Genomic DNA, 16368 nt, shown 5'->3' on the forward strand with positions numbered 1-16368 from the left:
AATGTCTACTGCTGCTTTGTAGTCATGTGTTGTGATGTATGGCCTTTTACTGACATCTATTGTCAAGAAAACCACATTACATGTAAAAGCTGCTAGAAGGCACACTTACTGTGAAAGGTTTAGTCCTTCAGCCACTGCTGCATTGATCAGGTCTGTGTCTGTCTGATTAATGTTGTGACTTGTAGGAGACCAGCCTGTGTCTGCTTTCTCTGACTTGCTTTATAATTTAACGAAGGAGCGCTAGAGCTGGAAGAAAATGAGACGTTTTACTACAGCAGTCTCATTAACACACTGACACCTATTAGAGGTTGTAGTAGTTAAGAACTGAATGTTTTCATATCAGCCAGTTTTCTGTGACAGACATAGTTTCATGTAACAAGCTGTTTATTCCAACTGATGGTATTTATAATTAATACATTAACATGCAAGTGAATATCTCTAATTATACAAAATGATTGGTGATGTCATTCATAATACTCAGATCAACAGATAATCAGCTGGAACATACTAATCAGATCATTAAGGCTCTTATTTCCTAACATACAAACCAGTTGTCTCACTGTTAATGAAACACAACACTATTCACTTTATTCAGTCACTTTTATTTCAAGATCATAGCTCATGACAAAAAACATGAACAAGTTTGCAAACTTTAAAAAAGCAGCATCTATATTACACACAACAGTAAGAATCACTATCACTGACATGAAAACCTTTATGCTGATTTTTTATATTTTTTTAACTCTTAATACATGGAGGAAGTTCTTTCACATATTTTTCTATAACATTCATTTTCTTCAACAAATATTTCACTTCTTTTTGACTTCTTGACTACAGTGACAGGATGGAGCTTCATCTTATTACTGCTTTCAGTTCCATCTCATTTCTTCCTTTTGTATTCTTTCCTTAATAACTTAACTTTTTTCCAACAAGCCCAGTTACCAAAAGCACTCAGTCAGCTTGGCTTGTTTCCTTTAACATTACTGCTGACTAATTTGTATTGATAGTCATTATACACTTCCAGGAGCACTTGCTGCTTATAATACCACAAACACACAGCATGATTAATAGTAAAACACCAGGACAAACCTTTGCAATAAAACATTAGAGGTAATCCAATCCTGCAGTATCTCCTCAGAGTCCGCTGGCTGTCACTTTTGTAAAAGAAATCAAGTTTGAACAAATATCAAACGTCACGCAATCCGTTCGAAGGTATTCAAATAACTATGCCGGTGAATACATTAATGCTCCCATTCTGTTTCTGTTGGATTAACAGAAGCATAGTCTGAAGAAGAAGCTGTTTAAAACACAAATAGTACACTGAATATGTGTTTGAACTGATTAACTGTAGCAAATACTCAATAAATACAAACAATGGATTGGATTTCTTCTCCTGGAGCCGACATGCATACTGTTTTGGTTCAGTAAATGTCTGCTGTCAGTCAGCCTGGTGATGATGTATTTGTTTGGGTGTTTAATTCAAATATTAACAATATTTCTCCAAAATGACTGACTCTACCTCTAACACAGAAACGTTTCTCTCCTGGATGAACATGATTTTTTGTTTCACCTGAAAAGAAAACGTCTAAACCTGAATGAGGTTAACTGGTCTCCTTCCAATCATCATCATTGTTTAATGTTCACTAAAATCTGAAACCAGAGTCTTCACTCTCAGGTCCAGAAGAGTCTGAAGTCTTGCCATCAGTATCTGGTTGTAAATATCTGTCTGTCTGTCTGGTTCTAATCCTCCACAGTCCTCTCCATCAACTTCTGTTTCCATCTGTTCAGTTGAGCTGCTGAGGACTCATCATCACACCTGTGCTTTTGAACTTTGTAGATCAACTGAATCTTTGGTAACAGACACTGAAATATAAGTGTTTCTTCCCTTCGTGATTAGCCAGGTAGCCTTTCGTATACATCTTTTTAGAACAAACTGAGCAGTTAAACAGTTTCTCTTGCATGGATTCTCATGTGTCTCTTCAAATTTGCCTTTTTGTTGAATCTAAAACAACAAAAGGAGCAGCTAAATGGTTTCTCTCCTGTGTGGATTCTCATATGTCTCTGCAGATATCTTTTGAAGCCAAATTGTTTACCGCATTCAGAGCAGCTAAATGTTTCCTCTCCTGTGTGGACTCTCATGTGAAGCTGTAAAGTCACCTCCTGGTTGAACCTTTCATCACAAACTGAGCAACTAAAGGGTTTGGTGTGAGTTCTCAGGTGGTAGCGCAGACCTGACTGAGTAAAAGATTTACCACAAAGTGTGCAACGAAAGGGTTTCTCTCCTGTGTGAATGATCATATGTCTCCTCAGAGATCCCTCGCTTGAAAAACTTCTACCACAAACTGAGCAGCTGAAGGGTTTCTCCCCTGTGTGCATCCTCCGGTGTATGACAAGGTTTCCTTTATGGCTAAACTTCTTACCACACTCTGAGCAGCTAAATAATTTCTTGCTAGTATTACAACTCACAGGAGACTTTGAATCTGACTGAGCTTCACTGGTCTCCTTCCATTCATCACTGTCATCAGTGTCAGCATCAGAAGAGTCTGGAGTCTTGTCAGCAGTATCAGGTTGTAAATGTCTGTCTGGTTCTGATCCTCCACGGTCCTCTCCATCAACCTCTGTTTTTATCTGTTCAGTTGAGCTGCTGGCTGGAGGCTCTGACTCTCTGTTATCTTCAGCGTGGCTTTGATGAGGCCGTGAATACTTCCGAACACACTTGTGGTTTTTGACCTGTGAACGCCAGGTGAATCTTTTGTGACACAGACGACAGCTGAATCGTTTCTCCGCTGAGTGAACAGCCATGTGTTGTGTCACATGTCCTTTTTGAGTAAATTCTTTTCCACATAACACGCAACTAAATGGTTTCTCTCCTGTGTGAGTTCTCATGTGTCTCTCCAGAAGGTAACTGTAGTGATATGATTTACCACACTCAGAGCAACTAAAAACAGGAAACACATTTTTCCCAGCGATATGTCTCGTACCTCTATGAAGGACCAAGTTCCTGTCTGGTTCTGATCCTCCACAGTCCTCTCCATCAGCTTCTGTTTCCATATTTTCGGTTTGTCTTTGATGAAGATGTGAGGACTGAGGTTTTTCTTCATCATTTTCACTCTTCACAGGGTCAGGAGTACTCTTTGTGGTATCAGCCTCCTCCAGTCCTTGAAGCTGATCTCCCTCCTGACTGGTCCAGACTTCCTCCTGTTCCTCTTTAATGTGTGGAGGATCTGGGTCCTCCTGGTCCAGACTGGAGTTTCTCTCCTGACGCTCATCGCCGATGATCACTTTTCGCACATCTGAAAGTAAAGCTGAAACACAGACGGGCAGCTATTAATGTAAATATAACAACCTGTGTTCAATCAAAATTAATAACCATATTTTTACAGCACTGGCTTGACTACAAAGTCTTGCAATGGACATGAAATGATCATATCACAAACTGTGCTTGGATAGTCAATGTATCACAGTATAGCAGGGTATTCAGAAATCCAGAAAGTATGATTTAAAATATGATCAAGGAGATAATCTACTGGTGCAGATGAGCTGAGAAAGATGGTGACTGTGGGTGGTATGGAATTAGGAGTTGGCCCTTCTTGCTTTACACTTTATGTTCTGGAAGATCGCGCCCACCGTGCACATCGTCTTGCTCACTGTGTTCTCACTCATGGGGTCCAACGCCAGCCTCTGAAAGCTAGCATCTATGTTAACAAACTAACCTGGCGCCAATACAGAATAGGGTGGATTAGAGTAATGTGGGATAACTAAACTCCAATGCATTCATCTCTTTCTCTACTGAATTATTCTAAAGTCAACTAGTATATGCCAACCGTGTAACATTACACATGTGAACATACAGGCTACTTGTTTTTTTAACCTATCTGATGCAGAAAGCAAAAAACATGAAGACCAACACAATTAAATGACCAAATATGGATATGCACATTTCAGAATGTTTTGGCACATAGCCTACGGTTGTTTTGTATAAATTTAAGTATTTCTAAGCCTAAAAATTAGTGTCATGATACATGGAACATAAAATATATGTGGCATATATTAAAATGTGTCTTCTGATTTAACAAGGAAACATCTCAGGGATTTCATAATGATATTAAGTGTTGATATAATGCATTGGATTATATATAAATATGGTAAACAAGTCAGAATTGCAACAAGTGTCCCACATTACCCTGATCCACCTGATCCACCCTCCCACACTGTTGAGCCTCCATAAATCACTGCAGGGGGAATTCTGTGTTCTGTTACTGAAGCACTATGAGTTTAAACATTAATGAAAAGAGCAGTACAAATTAAATACTGTTATTGGAAGGGAGGAAGGAAAGAAGGAAGGAAGGAAGGACGGGAGGGCAGTGGCCGGATTGGACTCCTCGGCGGGCCGCTTCCGGCCCGCGGGCCGCATATTTGAGAGCCCTGGTTTATCTGTTAGCATTAGCTTAGCATTGAGTCCCGGTCACATGAACAGAGCATCAACATGTTTCCAGCAACATAAAGACAACAAACCTGCTTTTCGCTGCTTAGTTTCAGCTTTTAAAAGCTCGTCCAGCAGCCTGCGGTGTCTGCGGTGGATCTCCTCTTCATACTCGGTTATTGTTTTCTCTAAATGTCCAAATATCTCCTCCACAGCCGCAGTTAGCCGCTGCTGGACGAAAAGCTTCACACTCTGAAGGCTGCACATGTTCCACACAGCTCACACTAAACTAATACTGACGCTTTTCTGCTCTTATTAGAAGGTGTGTTCACCAAACTCTGCTCTCACTGCAACACAAACACTAACATGGACTTCCGGGGCACTTTTCAAAATTAAAGCTGAAGACATATTAAAATAAAACAACAGATTGTTTACTGCAGTTAAAGTATTAATACAGCAGTGTACAATAATCCATTACAAGTAAAAGTCCTGCATGAAAAATCCTATTACAGTAAAAGTACTGCAGTATTATAGTGATGTAGTATGCAGTATTACAGTAAAAGTACTGCAGTATTATAGTGATGTAGTATGCAGTATTACAGTAAAAGTACTGCAGTATTATAGTGATGTAGTATGCAGTATTACAGTAAAAGTACTGCAGTATTATAGTGATGTAGTATGCAGTATTACAGTAAAAGTACTGCAGTATTATGAGTGATGTAGTATGCAGTATTACAGTAAAAGTACTGCAGTATTATAGTGATGTAGTATGCAGTATTACAGTAAAAGTACTGCAGTATTATAGTGATGTAGTATGCAGTATTACAGTAAAAGTACTGCAGTATTATAGTGATGTAGTATGCAGTATTACAGTAAAAGTACTGCAGTATTATAGTGATGTAGTATGCAGTATTACAGTAAAAGTACTGCAGTATTATAGTGATGTAGTATGCAGTATTACAGTAAAAGTACTACTTTTTTGGAGCAGTGTATTTTAAGGAACCGTTGTGAGTCCCGCTCTCATCCACTAGATGGCGGTATGAACCTAAAAGCTGAAGCACGAAGGAGAAGAAGAAGTGTTTCCGGTTTAACTTTAGTGCACACCTCCATTATTCTGCATCATTTTAAGTCTTTTTGATTATAGCTGTTTTCATTCAACGTGCATTTTATTTTTATTTCTGCATATTAAAAACAGCTGGAGATGCTTTTATTTTGAAACGTGGTGTTTTTCCTGCTTTAAGCATGGAGCAGTGAGCGCAGTGAATCCGCTGCCTGGCTGGAAATAAGCGCAGATAAACGGCAGTATTCAGTGTAGTAAGCGGAGGAGAGATGGACCGACACCGTGACACCGACCCAAACCCTGAAACCAAGCTGACAACTGAAGGTTTGTGCGGATTTTACTGCTGAAAACACAGTAAGGCTGCAGGGAGAGCTAAGCTAATGTTAGTCTGGTACAAGGTTTATTTAGTCTCTCTGCATGTTGTGTTTTAGTTGTTAAAGTGTTATCTGTGTGATTCACTGCAGGCTCTTTGGTTTAGTCATCATGATATTAAAACAAGCTCACAGTAACATCTCTGACTGTCAGGCTGCAGAAACAGGAAGTTGGTCTGATAGTTTATAAACTAATAACAGTTTCAGAGTAAGATGCTTTTAAAAATGAAAGTAAAACAAATGTAAAGTGTTTAAAACTGTGGACAAAGCTGCAAAACGGTTTATGTTTTATGATTAATGTGTGTAGAGTTGCAGCGATCAGTCAATGAATCAATAAGTTGTTAACTACTAAATGAATCAACACATACTTTGATCATTTATTGTTTGGAGTCTTTAAAAAACAAAAAGTCCAAACTCTCTGATTCCACTTCATTAAATATTAAATATGAATATTTTCTGGGTTAGTAAACAGAATATCTTTGTGTTGAGGACGTTGCTTTGGGCTTTAGGAAACAGTGATTAGCACTTTCACCATTTTAAACTAAACTTTCACAAATTAAACTAATTAATTAATCAAGAAAATAATCGACAGCAATAAAAATAGTTTGTTGCAGCTCTACATTCATACTTTGAGTCATATCTCGATGCTACTGTACGGAAAGTGATGTAATAATGTTGTGATCAGATTTTAAACTTCATGCAGAACTTAAACAATCAATAGAAAAAAATCTCTGTCAATTATTTTATTAGCAAAGAAATGAATGAAAAGTCCAGTTACAGTGTTCAAGTTTCTCAAATATTAATATATGATAATTAATATAAGCTGGAGTTTTTCTTTTATATTACGCTGAATATTTTTGGCAAAAACAAATTAAATAAATATATTGAAAATTGATCCAAAGATAATCAACTGACAGATTAAGACCGTCCACACTCAGCAGCACATCTTCTTCTCTCCGTTCAGACTTAAGCAGCATTTATCTCGTCTGCAAACTGCTTTTCAAAATGTCGTCTTGATTGTGTAAATATGAAAAGTAAATGCTGTCATATCACTGACAGACCAGATGGTGGCAGTAGTGCAGCATTTTAATGGAGGAAGAAGAAGAAACAACGACGGCATGTAGATAAATGCAACTGTTGTTCTCTTTGTGTTTGACAGCTTGTCCTTTCTCTGCTCAGACTGTTGTACATTTATCATTTTTATAATTGTACTCTTACACAGCTCCCTTATGAACGAAGTTTAAACCACTCACCACCAGAGTGCTCCAGTGTACACGTTTATTTGTCACCTGAACATTTCTCAGGACAGTAGAGATCCATATGTTACTAGTCTCCTGTTGGAAACACTGGTATGAATATCTTCTATAACCAGAGCAATGCTTTTATTTTTCTATGTATCTTATGTGTGTTTTTAAACTGGACTCTGAGTCTGACAGTTAAGGTGATGATGAATTATCTTAAGAAAAAAATGATTTGATTCCAGCTTCATCAATATGAATATTTTCTGGTTATAATTTCTGGTATAATTTGGACATTTCTTTAAAAAATTACTCAATGATTATTCATTTATCAAAATGTCGTTGCTGGGTTAGGGTTAGGGTTCTTTAAAACACTATCAGAGGCACTTGTTCTCTTTCCTCCTCTGGTTAAGTGTTTTCTAGATGGGCGGATGAGTTATTACTTGTGTGTATAGATTGAAGAAAACAAGGAAGGAAAATAATAACAATAAAAAATAAATAATTAAAAAAATAATAATAGTGTGTTACAAGTATTTCTCCTATGTTTTATGTCTATGTGATTACCTTGTATTATTAATGGCATCACTACATTTAATAATGTTAAAAAGACTAAATATCCACTTGAATTGATTTGCTCTTGTCCCTAATATTACTCCACAGGGTACTTTAACATAACATATCATTATCTAGCTGACATTAACAGCTGTCTGTCTGTGTTTCAGCTTTACCTTTAGATGTGCGAAAAGTGATCATTGGTGAAGAAGAGCAGCAGGAGTGGAACTCCAGTCTGAACCAGGAGGAACCAGATCCTCCACACATTAAAGAGGAACAGGAGGAAGTCTGGACCAGTCAGGAGGGAGAGCAGCTTCAGGGACTGGAGGAGGCTGATATCACCAAATTCATATTGACTCCTGTTCCTGTGAAGAGTGAAGATGATGAAGAGAAACCTCAGTCCTCACATCTTCATCAAACACTAACTGAGGAGATAAAAACAGAAGCTGATGGAGAGGACTGTGGAGGATCAGAACCAGACAGGAACTCACATCCAGATACACATTTACAACCTGTTACTGATGACAAGACTTCAGACTCTTCTGAGACTGATGACAGTGATGATGATGATTGGACACAGACCAGGAAACCTCAACGTTCAAATACTCTTAAAAATAATGAAGACCCTTTAGGTGATGTGAGCTGTAACCCTGTTCAGAGATCATTTAGCTGCTCTGAATGTGGTCAGAGATTTGGCCGGAGGCCACATCTGAATGCACACATGAGAATTCACACAGGAGAGAAACCATTTAGCTGCTCCTATTGTGGCAAAAGATTTTCTCAAAAGGGAAACTCAATCAGTCACATGAGACTTCACACAGGAGAAAAACCATTCAGTTGCTCAGTTTGTAATAAAACATTCAGGTATAGTGGAGACGTTAGCAGACACATGAGAATCCACACAGGAAAGAAAACCATCAGTAGCAATATGAGAGACATGACTAACAGTAACATTCATACAGGATCAGAATCAACCAGCAATGTGGATCCAGATAGTCCTCTAAAGCCAGCTCCTTATGATAAAGCTTTAGAAACTGAGACTGATTACAGTGATGATTGGAAGGAGATCAGTGAACCTCAGGCAGATGTAAACTCTCCAGAAAATGATGATGAAAGTGATATTCAAAGTAATACTGACAAGGAATCATTTAGCTGCTCTGAATGTGGAAGAACATTTTGCCGCAGGGATCATCTGATGAGCCACATGAGAACCCATACGGGGGAGAAACCCTTTAGTTGCTCAGTTTGTCAGAAGCGTTTCAGCTGCAGTGGAAACATTTTGGCACACATGAGAATTCACACCGGAGAGAAACCATTTGAATGCTCATTCTGTGGCAAAAGCTTCAGTCAGAAAGGAACTCTGCAGCTACATGTGAGAATTCATACGGGAGAGAAACCGTTCAGTTGCCCTTTTTGTGATAAAAGATTTGCACATAAAAGACGTATGACCCTGCACATGTCTGTCCACACAGAGGAGAAGAGATTCAGCTGCAGTGTTTGTGACAGAAGGTTCACGTGGTACACGCAGCTCAAAACACACAAGTGTGTTGGTGAGTCCTCACAAATCCGTCAAAGCCAGACTGAGAAAAAGGTTACTGCCAAGGAATCATTTAGCTGCACTGAGTGCAGTAAAACATTTAGCCTCAAGGGCAACCTGAAGACACACATGAGGATTCACACAGGAGAGAAACCGTTCAGTTGCTCAGTTTGTGGTAAGAGTTTTAAACAAAACGTTCATCTCACCGAACACATGACCATCCACACCGGGGAGAAACTGTACAAATGCAGTCTTTGTGGCAAAGGATTCAACAAGAAGTTACTTGTCAAAAATCACACATGCTCTTAATCTTTTGACAGTTTTCTGATCTTTTTAAACAACAATCCTAAATTTACAGATATGCTTTTACAAAGACAGTGAATGAAAAGTGTCATTTTGCAGTTCAATAAGACTTTCTCACAAACTATGTGTACGGGCACATCATCTTTTAACCCATCTAATGTCCAAGCTGATGACATTTGGATCAGGATCAGCCTAAAGTTCATCACCTGAGCAGCTCTGAAACAGAACATCCAGGTTTCAGCTTGTCTAGTAAAGGCTGGCTTCACTGTATTTTTTGTCAGACAGTTATTGATTACATAAATATTCTAGGATTACTTTATTTAAAATGGAGCTGCAACAATCAGTCAACCAACAGAAAATGAATCAGCAACTATTCTAACCCTAGAGACCCAACATAGACCCATTTTTGTCTTCATTGGGGGGTCGGGGGTGTCTGTAGGGGGAGACGGCAGGTCAAGTCGTAAATTATTTAATAATTTGGATGGGTGCCTATTCAGAAGGGCTTAGAACATTATGATGAAAGTATATGATGGCCATTCCCATGCTCAGTTATGCCTCATAAGTTGTTGCCGCAATTTTTGCGTTGATATCATTTCTTCCAGTCGTCACATTAACCACAAACCTTTTGACATTTGGAGATTTCTGCATTTTTCAGAGATTGAATGGCAGTCTGTTCAGAAACCATCCTTATTGTCAGCATACCTGGGATGACCTCACACCCTCTGGTCCTTTGCTCATGGTTGTAAAGTTTCATGAGTTGTGAGGTCACTATAGGTCATTTTATACTTTTAGCGAGATCATGTTTCAGAGAATTGTTTCACTGTAATGAAATAATGACTATGGGGACGAATCATCACACATGAATACAATTGGATTCATCCTCAGGATTCCCTCTCAGACCCAATTTATGCTATTCCAAGGCTGTTTAGGAACCTTGGTATACAGAATACTTTAGAATACAGACATTTATACTGCATGCAAAGAAACTTAATGGTTTTGCAAGGGAAACTCTGTGGGATTAGCATAAAGTGGCTAAAGGGTGGATTTTTGGGTACCAATAAAACCCATTTTCATTCATATACCTTGAGGTGAGAGTTCAGCAGATCCCTTTTGAAAATGGCCATGTTAGTTTTCCCCTTACCCAGATGTGTCCTAACTCATGGAGCGTTATTTAGCTGCCTTCCTGACACAGTAGCATGACATGGTTTGTACCAATGAATGCCTTAGGTCATCTTGTTCATATGATCATCACTCATTGTTGTGAGCATGAGGAACACTGAACAGTTAATCCACTGATAATCTTGTCATCATTTATTAGAGAAACCTGATTCCTGTTTGGTTGGTTTGTATGACCGAGCAGTGAATGCAACATTTAGATGATACGTTTAATTCCTAAGTGCTCGCATGCTGTATGTAAAAAGTTTTGAAACATTTATTTATGGCATGAATTCAAACTTAAGGAGGGAGAAAGAAGGTCATATTAATAGAAGTTTTGTTTTTTGGGGTTGTTTTCTGTAACAAACCTTTGAAGTTGGCGTGAGCTGGTAGCGTACTGGTCTGAACAGCTAGGAACGTCTGCTGCCCCTCCGTCTCTCTACTGCTGAAATAAAACTGCTTTAAAGGGGACCTATTATACTTTTCCTTATATTCAGTCATGTATAATGTCACAATGCAGTATGTTTATATTAAACGTGACCAAAGTGTCAGATGAGGTGAATGTATGTAGAAGTAACTCTGTGACTTCAGATTGTTCTGAAAACTGTTTCCAATGTTTTTTGTACTTTCAGCCCGAGCCGACGTTGGTTGTTTACAGATCTATCTATCAATCAATCAATCAACCAACCAACCAGTCAAACTCTATTTTTATAGCACTTTTCATACAATTACAATGTAACACAAAGTGCTTTAGTGCTGACCAATCAGAACAGAGTGGGCTCATCTAGGGCTTAAAGAGACAGGAGCTAAAACGGCCTGTTTCAGACAGAGGCTGAACTGAGCGGCTGCATAAAGGACCAGTAGAAGATAAATAAGGAGGTTTTTGTTTTTTTTTTAACTCTGAGTCATGTGAAACTATTCTATTGGATTCCAAAAATTAAAATAAAGAGCTGGAAATGAGCATAATAGGTCTCCTTTAAGGTTTCAGCCGGATCTCTAGCAGAGGTCCAGATACTGGAAAACTGACATAAAGGGGATTATTAACTCAAAACATTGTAAATGTACATGTTTCTCAAAGATATCATGTTGAATGAATGCTTAACTCAATATGCTTACACTCTGTGAATGTATACTGTAACTGGACCTGCTGACAGTGGTCAAACAGTTATGTCTTCATATTCTTTAAATAAATATATATGGATACAGTGAGTTTGGAAAATGTGTTTTGTCTTATTTCTTTCTTTCCCTGACACTAAGTCTTATTTGCTGTCAGTTGAATCACAGGTTCAGCTCAAGCTAAAGAGAACTGGATGCAGCATCTGGTTGGTCCAACATGCAGGACCTCTGCTAGATAAAGTGACACCAGCCCATTTAAAAATGTAAAAAACAAACAAAAATCTTAAAATTAATGCTAAGACACAGGAAGCCAATGAAGACAGGTCAGTACCTCCCTCTGTCGCCAAGTGCTGCTCATGTGGGAATGTTGGGTCTCTTTAAATTAAATTAAAGAGCACAGTCTAGACCTGCTCTATGTGTGAAGTGTCTGAGACTGATTGATTGAAGAAATAAGTATTTATTTATTTTTGTATATTTCTGACCAGCTAATGTTCCACACTCCAGTCCAGTAGATGGAGGTAAATGCACCTAAAAGTTCGTGCAAACCGCCAATAAAAACCAATAGAAGAAGAATGTGATGCCTCACCGCTTTTACTCTGAAGGCCTGTAGAGTTGTGTTTGTGTTTCCGGGTCGTGGCGCAGTTAGCTGGTCATAGCTGCACGAGCTGAGTGAAGATGTGATAAAAACGTAAATAAGAGATGAATGTCCAGAGTGTAGTTGTCTCTTCTGTGACTCTACGATCTGTGGAAAATGTCCAGATTTCAGGAACTTAAAGATTTATTCAAACGGCGGCTGATAAATGCGGCTCGCGCTCATCTGTTTGAACATTTCGAGGAATCAATATCTGGAGTTGAAAAGAAGATCGATCACAAACGGAAACTGCTGGATTTGGTTTTATACCCCGACGTGAAAGTGCAGAGAACAGGTTGGTTTTCTTTCTGCTGGTGAGTATTAAAGCAGCAGTCAGGTGTCCACATGAACAGTAGAGAGGTTCATCCTGTTCATACTGATACTACTAATACTATTACTACTACTACTAATACTACTGATTCTACTAATACTATTACTAATACTACTAATATATGTCTTAATATTCAGTATAAACGGTATAAATCCACAGTGTGAAGCTTCTATTGAGCTTCAGCAGTCTGAGTTTGTCATATCAGTGATATCTGACACATTTACTGAGTGGGAAAGTACATGTAGTAGTAATAGTACTAGTACTTTTTGTAGTAGAGACAGTAGTAGTAGTACTTTCTGTAGTAGGGACAGTAGTACTAGTACTTTTTGTAGTAGGGACAGTCGTAGTAGTACTTTCTGTAGTTGGGACGGTCGTAGTACTTTCTGTAGTTGGGACAGTCGTAGTAGTACTTTCTGTAGTTGGGACAGAAGTAGTAGTACTTTCTGTAGTTGGGACAGTAGTAGTAGTACTTTCTGTAGTTGGGACGGTCGTAGTAGTACTTTCTGTAGTTGAGACAGTAGTAGTACTTTCTGTAGTAGGGACAGTAGTAGTAGTACTTTCTGTAGTAGGGACGGTCGTAGTAGTACTTTCTGTAGTTGAGACAGTTGTAGTAGTACTTTCTGTAGTAGGGACAGTCGTAGTAGTACTTTCTGTAGTTGGGACGGTCGTAGTAGTACTTTCTGTGGTAGGGACAGTCGTAGTAGTATTTTCTGTAGTTGGGACAGTCGTAGTAGTACTTTCTGTAGTTGGGACGGTCGTAGTAGTAATTTCTGTAGTTGGTAGTAGTACTTTCTGTAGTAGGGACAGTAGTAGTAGTACTTTCTGTAGTAGGGACAGTCGTAGTAGTACTTTCTGTAGTAGGGACAGTAGTAGTAGTACTTTCTGTAGTAGGGACAGTAGTAGTAGTACTTTCTGTAGTAGGGACAGTCGTAGTAGTATTTTCTGTAGTTGGGACAGTCGTAGTAGTACTTTCTGTAGTTGGGACAGTCGTAGTAGTACTTTCTGTAGTTGGGACGGTCGTAGTAGTATTTTCTGTAGTTGGTAGTAGTACTTTCTGTAGTAGGGACAGTAGTAGTAGTACTTTCTGTAGTAGGGACGGTCGTAGTAGTACTTTCTGTAGTAGGGACAGTAGTAGTAGTACTTTCTGTAGTTGGGACAGTCGTAGTAATACTTTCTGTAGTTGGGACAGTCGTAGTAATACTTTCTGTAGTTGGGACGGTCGTAGTAGTACTTTCTGTAGTTGGGACGGTCGTAGTAGTACTTTCTGTGGTAGGGACAGTCGTAGTAATACTTTCTGTAGTTGGGACGGTCGTAGTAGTACTTTCTGTAGTAGGGACAGTAGTAGTAGTACTTTCTGTAGTTGGGACGGTCGTAGTAGTACTTTCTGTGGTAGGGACAGTCGTAGTAATACTTTCTGTAGTTGGGACGGTCGTAGTAGTACTTTCTGTAGTTGGGACGGTCGTAGTAGTACTTTCTGTGGTAGGGACAGTCGTAGTAATACTTTCTGTAGTTGGGACGGTCGTAGTAGTACTTTCTGTGGTAGGGACAGTCGTAGTAGTACTTTCTGTAGTAGGGACGGTCGTAGTAGTACTTTCTGTAGTTGGGACGGTCGTAGTAGTACTTTCTGTAGTTGGGACGGTCGTAGTAGTACTTTCTGTAGTTGGGACGGTCGTAGTAGTACTTTCTGTAGTAGGGACGGTCGTAGTAGTACTTTCTGTAGTAGGGACGGTCGTAGTAGTACTTTCTGTAGTAGGGACAGTCGCAGTAGTACTTTCTGTAGTTGGGACAGAAGTAGTAGTACTTTCTGTAGAAGGGACAGTTGTAGTAGTACTTTCTGTAGTTGGGACAGAAGTAGTAGTACTTTCTGTAGTTGGGACGGTCATAGTAGTACTTTCTGTAGTAGGGACGGTCGTAGTAGTACTTTTTGTAGTAGGGATGGTCGTAGTAGTACTTTCTGTAGTTGGGACAGTCGTAGTAGTACTTTCTGTAGTTGGGACAGTAGTAGTAGTACTTTCTGTAGTAGGGACAGTAGTAGTAGTACTTTCTGTAGTAGGGACGGTCGTAGTAGTACTTTCTGTAGTTGGTAGTAGTACTTTCTGTAGTTGGGACAGAAGTAGTAGTACTTTCTGTAGTTGGTAGTAGTACTTTCTGTAGTAGGGACGGTCGTAGTAGTACTTTCTGTAGTTGGGACAGTCGTAGTAGTACTTTCTGTAGTAGGGACAGTCGTAGTAGTACTTTCTGTAGTTGGGACAGTCGTAGTAGTACTTTCTGTAGTTGGGACAGTCGTAGTAGTACTTTCTGTAGTAGGGACGGTCATAGTAGTACTTTCTGTAGTTGGGACAGTCGTACTAGTACTTTCTGTAGTAGGGACAGTAGTAGTAGTACTTTCTGTAGTTGAGACAGTCGTAGTAGTACTTTCTGTAGTTGGGACAGTCGTAGTAGTACTTTCTGTAGTTAGGACAGTTGTAGTAGTACTTTCTGTAGTTGGGACAGTCGTAGTAGTACTTTCTGTAGTAGGGACAGTCGTAGTAGTACTTTCTGTAGTAGGGACAGTAGTAGTAGTAGTACTTTCTGTAGTAGGGACAGTAGTAGTAGTACTTTCTGTAGTTGGGACAGTCGTAGTAGTACTTTCTGTAGTAGGGACAGTAGTAGTACTTTCTGTGGTAGGGACAGTCGTAGTAGTACTTTCTGTAGTAGAGACAGTCGTAGTAGTACTTTCTGTAGTTGGGACAGTCGTAGTAGTACTTTCTGTAGTAGGGACGGTCGTAGTAGTACTTTCTGTAGTTGGGACGGTTGTAGTAGTACTTTCTGTAGTTGGGACAGTCGTAGTAGTACTTTCTGTAGTAGGGACGGTCGTAGTAGTACTTTCTGTAGTTGGGACAGTCGTAGTAGTACTTTCTGTAGTTGGGACGGTTGTAGTAGTACTTTCTGTAGTAGGGACAGTCGTAGTAGTACTTTCTGTAGTAGGGACGGTCGTAGTAGTACTTTCTGTAGTTGGGACGGTCGTAGTAGTACTTTCTGTAGTTGGGACGGACGTAGTAGTACTTTCTGTAGTAGCGACAGTAGTAGTAGTACTTTCTGTAGTAGGGACAGTAGTAGTAGTACTTTCTGTAGTAGGGACAGTCGTAGTAGTACTTTTTGTAGTTGGGACGGACGTAGTAGTACTTTCTGTAGTAGGGACAGTCGTAGTAGTACTTTCTGTAGTAGCGACAGTCGTAGTAGTACTTTCTGTAGTTGGGGCGGTCGTAGTAGTACTTTCTGTAGTAGGGACAGTCGTAGTAGTACCTTCTGTAGTTGGGACAGTCGTAGTAGTACCTTCTGTAGTAGGGACAGTAGTAGTAGTACTTTCTGTAGTAGGGACAGTCGTAGTAGTACTTTCTGTAGTAGGGACAGTCGTAGTAGTAAAAGTAGTACTTTTTGCAGCAGGACTAGTAACAGTACTAATATTACTTTTTGTAGTATTAGTAGTATTTACAGTGTTTATAGCATCATATCTCCTCTTAGTGCTTCCCTTCCTTCCTTCTTTCCTTCCTTCCTTCCTTCCTTCCTTCCTTCCTTCCTTCCTTCCTTCCTTCCTCCCTTCCTCCTCTTAGTGTTTCCTGTGTCTCTGTGGTGGAAGTATAGTAACATAAAGTATAGGAACTAAAAACA

General features: G+C 39.3%; 2 protein-coding genes across 2 annotated transcripts; one reads left to right on the plus strand and one right to left on the minus strand.

Annotated features, from left to right (window-relative positions):
• Nucleotides 1-1941: 1941 nt before the first annotated feature.
• LOC128374528 (gastrula zinc finger protein XlCGF57.1-like) lies at nt 1942-4778 on the minus strand. The gene is made up of 2 exons (XM_053334799.1): nt 4516-4778; nt 1942-3305 (listed from the first exon to the last, which is right to left on the minus strand). The coding sequence occupies exons 1-2, from the start codon at nt 4688-4690 to the stop codon at nt 1942-1944; spliced, it is 1539 nt and encodes a 512-aa protein (XP_053190774.1). The 5' UTR covers nt 4691-4778.
• Nucleotides 4779-5752: 974 nt separating this feature from the next.
• Nucleotides 5753-9490, plus strand: LOC128374529 (gastrula zinc finger protein XlCGF57.1-like). The gene is made up of 3 exons (XM_053334800.1): nt 5753-5807; nt 7815-8555; nt 8787-9490. Exons 1-3 carry the CDS (start codon nt 5753-5755, stop codon nt 9488-9490), a joined length of 1500 nt encoding a protein of 499 aa, XP_053190775.1.
• Nucleotides 9491-16368: the final 6878 nt, after the last annotated feature.

The sequence above is a fragment of the Scomber japonicus genome, chromosome 15, assembly GCF_027409825.1.
Source record: "Scomber japonicus isolate fScoJap1 chromosome 15, fScoJap1.pri, whole genome shotgun sequence".
Taxonomy (NCBI): Eukaryota; Metazoa; Chordata; class Actinopteri; order Scombriformes; family Scombridae; genus Scomber; species Scomber japonicus.